We start from the raw sequence: 16,274 nt of genomic DNA, 5'->3' as shown, positions 1-16,274 counted from the left end.
TGGGTTTGCCGCCTTTGGAAGAAACACATATTTGAGTTGTATCAGGAATTTTGGAAGGATTTCCTGGCCGGGGGCGGAATTTTCCCAAAACACTTCAATGACTGTGTTTCACATTTGTTCTGGTTTGTTTTTCTTTTCTGTTTGGGACATGCTCGATTTTTCATAGGCCTTTTTTCAGGATTTTTAGGCCGGGGTGGCCTTTTTTTAGGCCGGGGTGAGAATTTCCGCACAGGCGGCGCACGCGGTTCATTTCCACCAAATTAGCTAGCCGGCGTAAGGCGCGGGCCTTAAAAAGCCCCTACGGGCCGAGTGGGAAATTGCGGACGGAGGGTGATATCCGCGTTGGCAGCTAAGGAAAGGCGGGCGGCGTCTTAAAGGAAGCGCCGCAGCGGGCCTTTTCGGACGGGCCGACGGTCCCCCGCTAGCCGGCGAGGCTAAAAAATCCAAAGTATTGCTTCGGGTGACGAGTGAAGCGTCAATCATCCGCCCCCCGCAGCCACGGGAAAGCTTTGCGGGAAAGGTCCGAAAGGTGGCGAGCGGACGCGGCGCCGACCCCCACGCTATCTTTTCTTCCGGGCGAGATGGCTGTCGCCGGAGGAAAAAGTGACACCTCCTTGTTCTGGATGAGAGGAGGACAACAAGTGGACAAAAGCCCCCCCCCCCCCCCCAACTCTCCTTTTTGGCACTGATCACGGCTCAAGAAACGCCCCCCCCCGTGACCCCCTGCCATCGGGCCCTTTCACCGGACGCACAATGGCCGCCGGGAGGCGTGTTATTTGAGGCACTAAAGAGTGCCCCCCCCCCCGGCCGGCGCCTCCCCTAATGACCGGGCATGGAGCCGTGCCACATTGGGATTTTTCACTTCTTATCGGCCAACTCCGACAGGCGAATAGCAATATATATTTACTTTCAATTCCTCAAAATCTTCCGTCACATCAGCGCGATCCACGTGTGGAATTTTTTGGGGGGGCGTGGTTACCTACGCCCCTTTTATGTACAAAATTGTAAAAATGCAAAAGTAACTACGCTGTATATTTACAAAATTGAAATGGGAATCATTTATAACGCCCCGATTAGTGCACGGTGACTTCCCAAGCCTTTTGCGCGACGGGAGTCCGGGCTGAGCCGAAAGTCATCGGGCGGCTTGCAAACGTCAGAAGTCGGCCCATGGGTTCGGGGTGTCCGCGCTAAACTTTCTATTGCGCCCCGTTCGCGAGTTGAAAGATCCGTGCAAAAACGCGCGATAAAACATCGGCTTTTCAATATGTCCGAATTGGAGGTTAGTTCCAATTTTCAGCGGCAGTAAATGAGACCGACATGGGCTCTTCCTTTGATATCACACATGGAGTTGGGTCCAAATTTTGCCTCTGGGGTTAAATGAAGAATAGCCCACTGGTTTTGGAGCTCAAATCGTTCTTAAGAAGATGAAGAAAAGAAGTTGTGTTTTTTTTTATGGATAGATGGATATCACTGAGAACTGGATGCTGGATGGATAACAGGACTACTAACTGGATGGATGGATACGACTAATAGCTTGGATGGATGGATTGATGAATTAGAATTTGCTTTTCAAAACTAGGATTTGTTTAGAGTGCACACAATATAAGCCTGTTTCCGGCAAGACTTGCCATCCGCTCCAATTCGCGATTGTAACGCCAGGCGGCAGCGAAACGGCCTGCCAATTAGAGCCTCGTTTCACCGCCAAATTTCACCCAGACCGGGCTTCTCTTGTGGGCCGCGGCGGACGAGGCCGAGGCCGAGGAGGCCGAGGCGGAGGAGGCCGAGGCCGAGGCCGCGGCCGAGGCGGAGGCGGAGGAGGCCGCGGCGGCGGGGCGCGTTTGCCGGGTTCCGGGCGGGCCGGCGGCTCGCTTCCGCCAAAGGCGCTCTGACCTCCCGCCCCTCGCGTTCATCAAAGCAAGTAACGTCCCGCCGTGAGGCCCCCACCCCCCGACCCACCTGTGTGGACTTTGCTCCTAATCCCCCAGCCCCCCCCCCCCCCCCCCCCCCCGGCTTTGAATACTTCGACTAGTGAGTGTAACTAATTCTCCCACGGAAGGATATTGTCTCGGCTCCGTCTTCACTTTTGTCCTTCTGTTTGATCGGTGGAGGCGCGGGCTTCGGGGGGGGGGCCATTTCCAATGCCTTAATAGGCCATTATCGGCGGGCCGGCGCGAGCGACGATACGCGTGACTTGAGCCGCTACGGCCGGCGCTCGCTCAAATATGGTCCCGGTATCCGATTGAAATGGAATAGACGTAGCGTAGCGTCACCTCCTTCAAAAGGCGTCCGCTGACGGAACGGTCCGTTTCGCTCCAAAAGTCCACTATTTACTTTGAGCCTTTGGTATGATTGGATTCGTCAATACAAACGTCACGTTTTTCGTCTTGAGAACAAGCGCGCCACCCGCGGGCAGGGGTGTCAAACTGCTTTAGCCTGGCCTAATATAATAAAAACAAATAAAAAAAGAACTTAACACCATCGTAATGATTAAGGCACTGAAGGGACTCTGGCGATCGATTAGCAAAAGGAGAAAAGGTAGGAAGGCGATCAATGACTCGACGTTCTCACGTTTGAACGCAATGGATGACATGTTCCACGCGCCAGGTAAACTTCCTTCGAGTGATCGGAGGTTAAGCCGACGATGCCGAAGATTTTCGTTCGAGGTCTCGGCATGGCCGACGTCTCCAAAGGTCGCCCGAGGACATCCGGCGGTCGCACGGAGTCACGGGCCAACGTCCGAAAAGGTGGCGCTGGGGCCATCTGGCGGTTGCCTCGAGTCGTAGCAGCTCCGGTCCGATTGTCGAAGAGTTAGTTTCCTGCAAAGCCACGTCACGCGAGGCTTTGGGAGCGTGCGCGCCTACGCGCACGGAATTGTGTGCGTTGAACTCTGAGCATGCGCAAAAGAAATAGGCGCGGTGAGCAAAACTCGCAACGCGGCTCGCAACGCGGAAGCGATGGCGAGAGGCTGTCGCGTACTTTTCTCGGCAATGAGCGAAGCGCTTGGTGATTGCGACACGCATAAAACTGCCGCGGCGATGTCCAGTGCAACAGCGATAAGACCGGAGCCCGCGATGACGGCGCGCTTAATTGTACCGAACTTGGGTTTACAGGCGTATTCGCGATCAACGATCAAATTCGCAACGATCAAATTGGCCAGAAAAAGTGCGCAACCTGGTTTATTTCAGCCCTGGGGGAATTGCGCTCCCGACTCTGGCTTCGAAAGTGTTCGTGAAAGCGTGACGTACAATATTGCAAAGAACGGGCAAAAGGCGGTGACCTTCGCTGTGCTCGGAAATGGCGGCCAAGACAAGGAAGACGGAGCCCCGCTTGCTCGTTGCGGCCAAAAGTCTCATTGCGGCGCTTCCGTTGGCCGGGCCCGCCCGTCGGCGTCCTCCGGACCCGCCCATCAAACTTGACAGCTTGACGGATCATCCGGAAACGCCCGACGGCGTGTCATCATTGATTCCTTCATCAATCGAATGCTTTGTTTCACGAATCAAACATCGATCGAAGGAATGAGGCATTTATTTAGCGAGTGACACTTTTAATTCATTCGTCAAACTCTTGACTATTTAATGACATTTGTTAAAAAAAAAAACAACATTTTTTAACATTGTTAAATGTTAACATGTTAACAATGTTAACATTGTTAAATGTTAAAAAAGACCTTGGACGTGACTTTTTTTTTTTTCTGAAGATGTCCCGCTCATGTCACCTTGTTCGCACGTGACCTTTCTGAGTATGTTTATGCCAGCAAAGACCCCGGGGCAAACCCCCTGAGGTCATCTTTTTGCTAGGCCGGCTCCAATTTCTCCAAAGCTAAATAAATATACCTAAAACTGCGTGGTTTTTAACATCGAAAGAGAGAAAAAAATCAACTTTAAACAAATGCGGACTCCTTTTTTACACAGGTTAGTCTAAAACTGGAAAACCAAAAATCCCAAGCGTGTCAAAGCACCTGGAATCAAAAATACCGACGGCAATCCCTATTCTATTGCAATTTTCCCTGCGGTCATCCTCGCCATCACTTTTTCAGAAGGCGCGACGGAAGTGGATCGGGGGGAAAGAAGCGGACGGACAAAGATGCTGCTCTCATCACAACTTTTATTCTTTGTGGGTTTGTTTTTTTTTTTCCATTGTGATTCTAAAGGGCGGATTGCAAACCCCATGACGAGATTTGGGAAAAATATCACGGCTTCGAAACGAAAGCAAAGTCTCGCTCGGCTCGACTGCCATCCAGAACACTCACGTATTGACTTGGATTCCATCCTCTTTTAGAAAACACACAAAATCAAAGACGACGTACCGGAATCCACACTTTTGTTTTTTTTTTGTTTTCGATTTTCCTATTTATGATCGCACACACGGTTTGCTACGCTTACAATGAAACTACTCATTACAGCACGATAAACACCGACAAAGATGATCAATTCTTTGTTACATTGAACGGACGGGGAAAGGACGCCTTCCGGTGCGTTTTGTTTTTTTCATGATTTGTGTGCCGGAGTAGGGAAAATCAATGGGGACATCTTATTGCTCTGTTAGCTCTTTGTGCTGGCGCGCCACTGAGCGCCGTTGCCGCGGAGACGCTTTCCTTGCGCAAAAGGAACCCCGGACGCGCACCAGTCGGGCGGCCGATATTCCGGGGAGCTCGCAAGTGGCGGGCGCCGCCGGTTCCCCCAACGGAAACAGACGGGAGCCCGTCCCCGGCTCAAACCGCCCGCCCGCCCCCGCAAATGTTTTTGGCCCCGGGGCGCGCGCGGCCTTTCGCTTGATTTCTTTGCGGCTTTTTTTTGCCTAATCCCGTTTTGCGGCTTTCCCGCGTGCTTTGGGGACATTTTCTGCTGATATCTATGAAAATGATATCCTGTCGGGAGAGGCCTCGCGACTGCCGGCGCAGGCCAACAAAAAAGCTTCAGAGAGCTACCTTATTATTGTTCGGCGGCACCGAGGCGGCGGTAGAAAACGTTTGGCCAAAATCAACAATACAACAAGGGCTACACGCCTGAAAAACAATGGCTCTTTAAAAAAATGGGACGGGGTCCAGAACTGCGCGGCTTCCGATTTTGTGCTCTTTGCTTTTGGCGGCTTCCCCAGCGCGCGCATCCAAAGTGGCGTCCGTTCCCTTCCGCGTCTTACAGCCTTATTCCAAAATGGATTGGGGCCATTTTTGCCGCGCGACCTGACCTGAGGGCGTCGCGCGTTTTGGAACCTTCCGCTACTAACTTGTTGGGCCGAAGAAGGCGAGGGGAAATTGGGACCCGACTCGGGCTTTTCGATGTTTTCGAGAACGGGATTCCGTATTGCCCTTTTTCGGAGGGGGCGGGTGCGAGGTGGGAATCCACCTCGGGAACGAGGCGCTAGCCTAATCGGGCCGAAGCGCGATCGCGGCCGCCCCGTCCTTAAACTATGGCTGCTATCCTACAAAATGGCAGTTTGGAAAAAACGATGCGAACGGAGGTCAGGCGTGGGCCGAGCCCCTTCCCGGGGCCGCTGTTCCGCGCGCTCGGCGCCCCCCTCCTGCAACGCGCCCCGTCGCGTTTGGGAGGAAACTACCCTGCGCTCTTGTACTCTCAGCCCTCGGCGGCGAATCTCATTTCTGCGGATTATTAGTGCCGCCTATCGGCCGAGGCCTGGGGGCTACGCTTTGTTTAGCGCCGTTCGTGAAAGAAAGGTAATAGTAATAACCATTGTGCGGGAGGGTTCCATATTGCACCGGAATCCCGCCGACGTCCGCTTGGCGCCAGTGGTTTCCGTGACGCCGACGATCGGCGCGGCTCCGTCTATCTTTTTAAAAAGCGAAAAGAACGCGGCGAGGGACCGGAAAGGGAGGCTAACGTTAGCCCGCGGCCCGATACGCGCGTGCATACTGGACGTTGGCCGACACGCGCCGGGAGAAGGGATTCGCGATAGCCCCTTTCAGAGTGCAGGAACCCTATCGGGAACTTCCCAATGCGGCCCGCTAGTCGGAGCTGACCGATCTGCTTTTGTCGCCGCCGCCGCTCGGCTCGGCTCGGCTCGGCTCGGCTCGGCTCGGCTCGGCTCGGCTCGGCTCGGCTCGGCTCGGCTAGGCTCGCCGCTTCTTCTCACTGCTGCCGAGCCTTTCAAGTAACGGAGGGAGGGAGAACTGAAGGTCGGACGGACGATCTGCACCGGGCTCTCCCGGGGCGAGTCGCCGGCGGAACGGCGAGCGCTCTTGTGACGGCGCGCCCCGAATATCCCCCCAAAATACACGGACGGAAAAGCGGCCCGGGCCCACTTGGGTCCCGCGTTTGGGGATGGGGACGCCGCTGCGGTCGGTGCTCGGTCTTTTCATGGCGAAGGACGCGCCGCGGAACGCGCCGGCGGACGCCCGCCGTTGCGTGTTTTGCGGCGCGCTCCCCACCTTGCAAAGCCCAGAAAGAAAAGCGATATTGGCAGATTGGTACGGATGAACGTTTCTGTTACCGTAGTTTGTGACGAGAGGAGTTGATGCGGCTGTAAAAAAGGAGACGGGCGCCGCGACCCCACCAAACGGCAAAAGCGTTGGCTCTTGATGTTCCAGCATGGGCCGGTCAGCTGCATTCCTCGCTATCGTAAACCGACCGTTTACATTGTTGTCCCTTCGGGGCGGAAATGGCTTTTGTACGGGAAAAAGGAGGAGCGGAAAGGATCTGTGACCAGACTGAAATGAGGTCTGAGAAGGTCAGGTTCCTGCCCGCTCTCCTCGTGAGAAAAAGAACCTAGTTGTCCTCCTTCCCGTTTGTCGTTTATTAAACGTTCCAGGTTGCCTGAAGCAGACACCGAGCACCGGCCGCACGTCCGCTCCCGGTTCTTCTCCTCAGTCCGTGTATCTTTGCCCAGCCTGCCGTCACGCGGCGCTCGCCCAAAGTACGAACGCGCTCGCTCCGCCAGCGAACGGCTTTGGGGATGGATTGCGCAGTTCTCGTTAAGAATATCAAGTTACGGTATTGGTATGGGGTGGACAGAGGTGACTATACTGTGAATGGATAACTTCTTTTCATCCTGCTTATTTGTCCTTCAGCATTTTAGTTAGCGCCGCTTGTTGGACGGGAGGGGTAGCGCAATTTTTTTTCCACATCATCTGTCCTATATGAATCCAAAGTCAAGAACCCCGGAGCGGGAATGGCGGGGCGACTCGGAGTTCCTGGCCTCCCGGGTCCGAAAGGGGCCATCGGGAAAGCGGGCGCGTTCGCGCTAGCCGCTCTTGTGCTTCAAATGGAGACGGGAACACGTCGGACCCGGGATGGAAAAGAGGTTTGGAAGGGGCAAACGGGGTTGGGGTTGGGGTTGGCACCCGCCGCGACAAAACAAAGCCGCGACGGTTGGCCGTCGACGGAACGGCTGTCGAACAAACACCTCTTTTTTTCTTTTTTTTTTTAAAGAAAGGCATCAATGCGAAGATTTGCGCGTGAGTAGATGGGCTGTTGGATTTTGTACGTCTCGGCATCAAGAGCCTCCCCGTTGACTTTTTGGGGACGCGCTCTACAAATTGGTGATTCCGTGGAAAGCGATTGCGACCGCCGCTCCAATCTCACCTTTGCGCGACCTTTGACTATTGCAGCACCTGGCCCCGGGTCTCGGGCAGTTTGAGGGCCAGGAAGCTGCCGGCCGCCAGCGCCCCCGAGGCGAAGAGGATGGGCACGGCCTTGGTGATGCCCACGAAGGACGTGAAGATGCTGATGCCCAGCACGGCCGCCAGCTTGCACAGGGCGTTGAGGAAGCCGAACGCCGTGGTCCTGAAAGGGGTCAGGCGAGGGATGATGACGACATCGACTTTGTGGTCCCCGGGGGGGAAATTTGCGTCAAAAAAAAATGCCTATTTACAAATGACGACGCGCCTTCGTATAAATCTTTGCAAAGAAGTCACTATTACAAAATTTGGGATCGATTGCTCTTAATTTGAAAGGAAAAGAATGAAATGAGCTTTGCTTATACTTGCGGAAAGTCTGATATATTCTCCCAGCCCCAATTGAGAACTGCTGATCCGTCCGTCCGTCCGTCCAGTTATTCGTCACATCTATCGTCCATCCATCCATCCATCCAGTTATTCGTCACATCTATCGTCCATCCAGTTATTCGTCACATCTATCGTCCATCCATCCATCCAGTTATTCGTCACATCTATCGTCCATCCATCCATCCAGTTATTCGTCACGCGTATCCATCCATCCGTCTATCAAACTACCGTAGCAATGAGAATGCGGCGCATCGTGTAATACAGCGTCCGGCCACTGGGCGGCAGTAGAATAGCCCGACCGCAAGCAGGCGGGCGATCCCAGCGTCGACGGCGAGCGCCCGGCAGGCCGTCACGTCGAGGAGGAAGGGGCGTCGGCGCAGCCTACCTCTTGTCGGACGGGTAGAGCTCGACGGTCAGCACGTCCAGGGCGTTCCAGGAGGCGATGCTGATGCCGCCGAATAGGCAGAGCAGCGCGATCATGGCCGACTCGCTGTTGCCGAACGACAGGAAGAAACAGCTGACGCAGGAAATCACGCTGGATCCCGCTGGGGAGGCCAAGGAGACAAGCGTTCATTCGCTGGGACGTGAGATTTTCCTTTTCCGAAAAGCACCCGACTTGCTTAGTATCGCCGCGCGTTGTGAAATGGAGCGAGATTGCGGCGAAATGGTTTTGCTACCAAAGTGTAGCCCCCCCCCCCCCCCCCCCCCCCCCCCCCCAAAATCCGCCAGTACGTAAATTTGCAGATGTTCGGCGGTCAAATCCTCCAAATGGTTTGGAGCGCCCAGAGGACGGAACGCAGAGCGGCGGGCGGCATAAAACGGCTGCCGGGTTTTACCCAGCATCCTGAGGCGGCCGATCTTGTCCATGAGCAGCGCCGACACGATGTTGCCCGGCAAGACGGCCAGGGTGCCCAGGAAGCTGACAAAGTAGACCATGTAGGCGTTGTTCTCGTCGCTGACGTCGCTCAGCAGGCAGCCCTCCTTGTTGTGCAGGAAGGTGCTGTTGATCAGCCGGCTGTTCACCAACCTGTACTTGAACAGGTCTTGGGGGGAACCGGGGCGAGGACCACAAATACGGAAACGCGTCAAAGGGGCCGCCCGACGGCTCCACCGCGCTCGCTCACGGGTGACCGAGCGCACGTCATTTTCGCGTTCCAAAGGGAAAAAAGGTTTGGCGGGCTGGGCCGAGGTTTCCGCGCGCCCGCGGCCCATCCGTCAAGCAACGTTCCCGATCCGGGCCGCCGTTCCGCGGAGAACCCGATCCGCCGGCCGCCCAAACGCACCGCCGACCTCGGCCGCTCGTAGTACAGAAGAGCGGGGCCGCCGTCGTCCCGCGTGCCTCGCACATGGCTGTCCTCCGACGGAACTATTCAGGCCGCCGCCGATGGCTCCAAAAACGGCGGGCGTAGCGGCCCCGAGGACCCGCTTGAGTCGACCCTCGCCCGCCGGGTTTTATTTTGAATCCGGGAAAAGGCCCCGCGCTCACCTGTGTTGTAGAAGAGCGTGGCGATGAAGGTGCAGTTCTTGAAGAAGGTGTTGCTGGAGGTGATGTCCTCAAAGTAGCACTCCTCGAACAAGGAGTCTTCGAAAACCATGGAGCGCATTTTCAGGTTCATGAACCTGGAAAGCGTCAGCGGGAATGAGTCAAACAGCCGTCTCCCGTCGCTTGGGATAGCAACTCCGCTGATTGCTACTTCTTCTTCTCTCTCTCGGCGCGAAAGGCAGGATTTTGCCGCGGGGGCGCCACTCACTTGTCGTTGAAGTACTCCCCCTGGCGGTGCACCTGGTTCTCCAGGGTGAAGTTGAAGGTGACGTGCTCCACCTTCTCCTTGACGAAGACCTTGGTGCGCGAGGCGTACTCCTGCTTCTGAAGGTACTTGATCATGTCGGGGAACCACACCGTCAGACCGTAGTAGCTGCGTCGGCAGAAAAAACTCTGACGAAAGCCGCTTTGAATCGCGCCGATTTTTTGAACGGGCCAACGCCAACGGGAGAGTAAAGATGAGCTGTCGGAAGCTCCTTTCCAATTTGTCTTGGCCTTTTTTCTTCAACGCCGCTTGTCATCACTATACTTCAGAGTCATTTGACAGTTGGACGACAATGTCTGACGGACGCCCCCGGCCCAAAGCCGCAAGCGCTACCAGTAGCCAGGGCCTTTCCGCACGTTCACGCCCGGGCGTTCACTCCTTGCTATTTATAGCCGGAGCCGCGCTAAAGCACCTCTGAGGGAAACTTTCGGCCACCTTCCGGATCTTCTCTGACGTGTGATAGCAAAGGAAAAGCAAACCAAATCAAAAGCAACACCGGAAGCCTCAAATATGGCGTCGATCGTCAAAACGTGACCGCTTTCGACGCGGCGTCCCGCCGCCCCTTCGAAAGGCTTGCGAACGGGAGGCGGAGAGCGCCACCCCGCGGGTGTCCGGATCGGCCCGTCCGCCTCATTTGAAAAAAAAATCCCAAGCCGCCTAGCAAAACGTAGAATCCGTTGAAAGGGTTGGCGAGGTGAGATTACCTGAAGGACATGGAGAACCAGACGGCCATCATCATGTAAGTGGTGCGGCGGTACTCGGGGGAGAAGACCGTCTGGAAGTTACTCCACACCTGAAAGCGCAGCGGAAAAACAAAACGCATCTTCACATCAGCGTGTAGCTCATTTTCCCCATTTTTTGCATCCTTCAAACAAATGATTATTCTGAGCTGTCGCCGGGCCGTATTTGGAGGCGAGGCGATTGAACTCATTCAGCGCCAAAAACGGATCTTTACCAAGCCTTTGTGAGTCTAGGCACTCCACCCCGGGTGGCCGTTGCTCTATTTCGCCGTATGTGCAGGACGACGGCAAAAAAACAACACGGCTATTGTCGAGGGGTTCCCGGGAAGGAATCCAACCCATTGGGATGAAAAGGGCTCTGGTTTCGTCCCGGCCCCCTTTAGGCTAACGCGGGCGGGCGTCAAACTCATTTTGCGCCCCGTCGGAAGGAGGGTTTCTGTCGGAGGAGGCTAACGCGGGCGGGCGTCAAACTCATTTTGCGCCCCGTCGGAAGGAGGGTTTCTGTCGGAGGAGGCCCGCGACGGCTGCCGAAAGAGGGGCTGGGAGTCGAAGATAAGTTTGCTATTTTCGGCCAGAAACTTGAAGGCAAAGCAGCGTTTAGGGGCCGCGTCAAGGGAGGGGCTCGGGTCGGAGGCTCCCGATCGGCGAGCGCTCCGCTTTGCGTACCTGATGGAAAAGCGAGGTGAGCTTTATCCTCCACTTCTCGTGCCAGGCGGCGCCGTCCCCCAAGTCCAGCAGTTCGTCCATCTGCTTCACCGTTTTGATGGTGGTCACCTGGCGCGGAACCCATGAAAATGCGACACGGGAGCGCTCGGAGACAGATATCCGCCGCTGCAAAGGGCTCGGCGCCGCTCGCCGGCGGAGGAAACGGAGCGGCTTACCGAGAACACCCTCTCCGGATAGCCCTTGGCCCTCATGTTGGTGTCGTGCACCTGCTTCAGAATCATCCAGGCCTCGTCGTGTTTCCCGTTCTGCGGGCCCAAACAACGGTCGCGTCAGGAGCCGGAATCCGGGGAGGGGGGGGGGGGGGGGGGGCGGCCCACCTCCAGGTAGAAGCGCGGGCTCTCGGGCATGGTGGTGAGGGCCGAGATGGCCGCCACCGAGGGGAAGGCGCACACCAGCACGAAGACGCGCCAGCTGTGGAACTGGTAGGCCGAGCCCATCTGGAAGCTCCAGCCTGGGGGGGGGGGGGGGGCGCGGCCATTTGAAAGGCGCGCCTTTCGAGCGAGCTTCCGAGAACGCGTCGGGGTTAGGTCGGCGTCGGGGCCGTTCCCTTGCCTCCGCGACATACCGGACGCAAGTACCGTAGCGTATGCGGGACGGGCGCGGAGCTCCCGCTCTCCGCTTCCGGAATTCGTCGGGGTTACGCGGCTAGCGCAAAGGGTTCGGGGGTTACGGTCGCGTCCCGTCCGACGGCGAGGTTTCCGAACGGCCGGGGAAGGTCACCGTAGTGCGGAATGATGGCCCAGGCCATGGCCGAGGCGTAGATGCCGCCGATCATCCAGAACATGCAGAGCCAGCTGAGGTGCTCGCCCCGCTTCTCCTGGGCCAGGAACTCGGAGTAGTAGGAGAAGACGATGGGGATGGAGCCGCCGATGCTGCCGCGCGGAAACGGGAAGAACGGGTTGAGCCCGCGGGCCGTCTCCCGCGGCGGCGGTGGCGGCCTCACCCGACTCCCGAGGCCAAGCGGCAGAAGAGGAAGGAGCTGTAGCCTTGCACGAAGGACGAGAAGAAGGCGAAGACGCTGTTGATGGATAGCGAGATGAGCAGCGTTTGGCGCCGCCCGATGCGGTCGGCCAGACCGCCCCACACGAACGCGCCCACCATCATCCCCAGATAGACGATCAGGCCTGGGGGGACGGGCGACAAATAAAAAGACATACTTTTACCGCCAGAGGGCGCCGTCCGTCCGCTAAGCCTGGGAAGCACGCGCGTACCGGCGAGGGCGGTTCATCGGAAAGGTTGGGGCTGGGGACGGGTTTTGCGTGAAAAAACATTTTTGGACCCGTTTTGGGATTCCTACAAAAACGACCTCTTCGCGCAGCCTCAAACTGCAATCCGAAAATACGGTAAATGAAAAGAAAGATTGGTGGGTGTGGCGTTTTTCCCCAAACTCGCCATTTGAATTTGACGGCAACGTCCTGAGCTACCGCCGTGTGCCGTACAGCGCTCGAAAGGGAGCGAGCCCGTTTTCCTTTCCGGCCCGATTCGCTGAAAAGGCACGGCGCGTATGATTGCGCGTGGCTCCCACGCCGGAGAGCCGGCGTACGTATCGGAGGCGTGGCCGAGCCGCCCCCGCGAGCCCGCGGAGAGAGGGAACGCTCCGCGACTATTTATAGACCCCCCCCCCATTCCGTGAATGCGTGACACACAAGACTGCAGCGGCACACGCACGGAGCCCGGAGCTTTTCGACATGGTTGTCGCAGACTCTCCATCGTCCTCCGCTTTCTGCCTTCTCCCCCTCCCCCCACTTCCCTTCCGAGCCCGCCGAGAAGATGGGCCGCTTGGCCCCCCCGCAACATCCTGGCCCCGTCACGGCCGCTTTCCCCGACTATTTGCTTTGCCTCCCTTCGACGGCGCGCCGGCAGGTGCTGTTTTGCTGTCAAAGATTTTGTTTGCTTTTCCGGGGGGAAACTTATTGTTTACCTTGTTCCCGGATCTCTCCCCCAACCCTTGTCGAGCGGCAACGGCTTTTGTATGAATGAGGAGCGGAAAGGATGTGTAACCAGACCGGAAGGATATCTGAGTAAGTCCAGGTTCCTATCCGCCCTCCTCGCGAGGAGAGGAACCTAGTTGTCCTCCTTCCTGTTTGTTTATTAAATGTCTGAGGTTGCCCGAACCTGACAATAATCGGCCCGATTCCAGAACCTGCAAAAAAAGTCTCCAGAACCCAACGCAGAAATTGAACAGGAAGGGGGCCGTTTGCACTTAAAGGAGGGAGAACGACCGGCTTTCATTCCAAAAACAAGGAGCCAAAACATTTGTTCCACCCAAGGACACCTGAAGAGAAAGTCATCGATTTTGGGGCGCACAAAATGCAGCCCCGATCCAGTTTCAAGGTGGTGGGACCCCCATCCAAAGCGCCCCTCCCCCAAGCCCATCTCGACCGCATCGCGGCGACGTCTCGCCACTTTTCCCGGCCGGCCGCGCTCGAGCGAGTCACGCGCTCGAGCGAGACACGCGCTCGAGCGAGACACGCGCTCGGGCTCCGGCCGCTACGCCGATACGCGCCGGCGCTCACGATCAACGGACAGAAAGGAACGGAGGCCCGAAAGCGGCCCGGCGGCGCCCCGCGCTCCGCCGAGGCCTCGCGCCACCGGTGCGGAGACCCGGATCAACCGCTACGGCGCCGGGCGGAGCCCTTACCCAGCATGCCCTTGTTGGGCTCCGACAGGCACATGTCCTTCTCGGCGCTGGGCAGCACGAAGCCCACCACGAAGATCTCCACGCCGTCGGCCATGAGCGCCAAGCCCAGCACGAAGTAGAGGGTCCACTGGAACTTTCCGTGGCCGCACTCCTGCAGGATGCTCTCGTACTGCTGGGCCAGCTCCTCCTGGTCCTTCCTGCGCTCGCCCTCGTACGCCGACAGGTCTCGGAAGCGCGGCGCCTGCTGCCGGGCCTGCGCGCGCGGCGCCGCGCCGTCCGCCTTGCCCGGGTCGCCCCGCGGGATGCCCTGGTACTCGCCCTCGTAGATCTCGTCGTCCTCGTCGTGGCCCTCGGTGGAGTCGCTGCGGGCGTCCTCCTCGTTGGCGCGGCCGTCGTCGCGGTAGTAGCCGCCGTCCCGGCCGCCCGCCACCCCGGCGTACCCGTCCTCGTCCTCGTCCTCCTCCTCCTCGAAGCGCTTGTAGGAGCGCCGCGTGTACTCGTCGGCCATCTTGTCCACGCCGCGCCCCATCTTCTTGCCCACTTGCTTCTTGGCCACCTTGGCGATGTCCTTGGCCCCGCGGATGAAGTCGGAGCGGTTGTCCCGGTAACGGCCGTCCTCGTCCATCTCGGACCGCCGGCTCGCTGGCTGCGTCGGAGGGGGGTGAGGAACGCTCCGGGCGCGCGACCTCGGACGCTGCGAGCTACTTTCTCTTCTCCTTCCTGCTCCCGCGCGCCCGGCCCTGAACGGATGACGGTTGGGATGGGTCGACGCTCGCTCGCTCGCTCGCTCGCTGGCGTCGCTGCGCATCCCATCGAGCGAAGGCCCGCCGGCCACCCGGCCCACGCCTGCATATCCGCGTCCGCTCTTTCTTTCCTCGTCGGAGCCGCCCGCCCGAGAAAGGGCGGGCTTTCCAAACGGGCTCGCGCTATCGAAATCGGGCTCGTTTCAGGGCCGGGTCGGGATTTCAAAACGCAAAACGCGTGACTCGGAGTCCAGCGAGCGTCGGAATTCTGTGACTTTAGCCGGCGCTTTGGCCGAGGCGGGTTAGCGCTTAGCTGGAGCTCGGCTCGAGCTCGGCTCGCTCGTTAGCTTGCGGCGCTCTCCGCTGACATTTGGCGAGCGCGTGACGCGCGTCCGCTCCGCTCGGGACCCCGAGTGACAAATGTCAGCTTCGCAACATTTCACGCGCGGTTTGGACGGCTCCCGGTGGAGCTTTGTCATCGCGTTAGCTCTCGCCGCGCAGCGAACGTTCCTCTGTCGGATTCGGCGGGGGAGGGTCGGTGACCGACGTCGCCTCGGTATGAGGCCCGCGTCCATTTCAGGCGGCGGCCATTTTATCATTTAGCGCCCTCTGCTGTCGACTGAAACTGACGTCGACCGAGGCGCGTCACGTGACCGAACCCAGCGAACAGGCGAGGCGACAGTCATTTGGATCGCTGGGTATTTTTTTGTTTTTTTTTTTGCCGTTGCGACACTCGTCAACAAATTCCGGCCAACGTTTTTGAGGAGCGAGCATTTTTGCAACAAGGAACTGAGATGATTCTACCGTATAGTGAATTCTCTCAAGTCAACTTCACCGAGGGAGAAAAAACAAAGCGAAATGGTCTTGGGCCCTAAGTGGCTGACTTGATAAGTATTCTGGGCGGGGGCGGGGAGGGGGGACTCGAATTTGCCAATGAGAACCACCAAGGATATATCGGCCAAAATGCCCTCGGTCCCTCGGTGGCTGTGACGTCACGGCGCGTGACGACGATGGTGTGAAGATAGCGGACCGGAGTGACCGGAGGGGGGGCAAAAAACGCGCGTCCTCCTCCCAAAAAGATCATCTGCATTCTCATCCGAGCATTCGACGCTCCCATCAGGCGCGCGCGTGAGTGTGGTGGGGGGCGCACGAGCGCACATGACAAGGTCATTTTGACGCACAGCGCTGGAGCCCCCCCACCGCCGCCGCGACCCTCCTCGTCCGCATGCACGCAACGTCATTCGCGCAACATCTGATCCCTAATAACGATGAATAATGACGAGCAACGGCCGTTTGCCGTTCCTCGGCGGAGGTCGCGCAAACGCGCGCGTCTCTTGATCTCTTCGAGCCAACGCAGCCAATTGAGGGCGATTAGCGTCCGTCCCCGAAAACGGCTCGTTTTTTCCGTTTGGCATCCCGCGCGCGCACGCGAGCGCCCGAAACATCACCTCGTCCTACCTTGGCGATTTTCGGAGGTCTCTTTCAGCGCGGCCGAGGGAAAGCGGCTCCTCTCCTTCCTTTCCCCTCCGTGGTACTGATGGCCGGTGACGTCACGGGACCACCGCGCCCCCTCCCATCCAGCCTTCGTCAGAGGAAAAAAAAAAGACGAGCGGTCGTGTGTGCGCCGTTGCGCGTGCGCGGCGCCGGACAGCCTTG

The 16,274-nt window shown here is 57.9% G+C and overlaps 1 protein-coding gene across 1 annotated transcript; it reads right to left on the bottom strand.

The window, feature by feature from the left end:
- Nucleotides 1-4,087: 4,087 nt before the first annotated feature.
- On the bottom strand, nt 4,088-16,274 carry sv2a (synaptic vesicle glycoprotein 2A). Its single transcript, XM_088409950.1, has 13 exons — nt 16,077-16,274; nt 13,876-14,615; nt 12,178-12,358; nt 11,955-12,106; nt 11,552-11,685; nt 11,390-11,479; nt 11,175-11,282; nt 10,473-10,561; nt 9,712-9,876; nt 9,447-9,580; nt 8,797-9,003; nt 8,346-8,505; nt 4,088-7,739 (listed from the first exon to the last, which is right to left on the bottom strand). Exons 2-13 carry the CDS (start codon nt 14,498-14,500, stop codon nt 7,556-7,558), a joined length of 2,229 nt encoding a protein of 742 aa, XP_088266076.1. The 5' UTR covers nt 14,501-14,615; nt 16,077-16,274; the 3' UTR covers nt 4,088-7,555.

This window comes from Hippichthys cyanospilos, chromosome 3, assembly GCF_059441005.1.
Source record: "Hippichthys cyanospilos isolate Australia breed blue-spotted pipefish chromosome 3, RoL_Hcya_1.0, whole genome shotgun sequence".
Lineage (NCBI taxonomy): Eukaryota > Metazoa > Chordata > Actinopteri > Syngnathiformes > Syngnathidae > Hippichthys > Hippichthys cyanospilos.
The sequence above is the reverse complement of the archived record's forward strand: the minus strand, read 5'-3'. Positions and strand labels throughout refer to the sequence as shown.

Coding starts and splice junctions, on each gene's coding strand:
- sv2a (XM_088409950.1), bottom strand. CDS start 14,500: ATGGACGAGGACGGCCGTTACCGGGACAACCGCTCCGACTTCATCCGC. Junction 10,562..11,174: donor TCACCTCGCTTTTCCATCAG/GTACGCAAAGCG, acceptor CTGCGCTTTCAG/GTGTGGAGTAACTTCCAGAC. Junction 9,004..9,446: donor CACGCTCTTCTACAACACAG/GTGAGCGCGGGG, acceptor GTTCCCCCCAAG/ACCTGTTCAAGTACAGGTTG.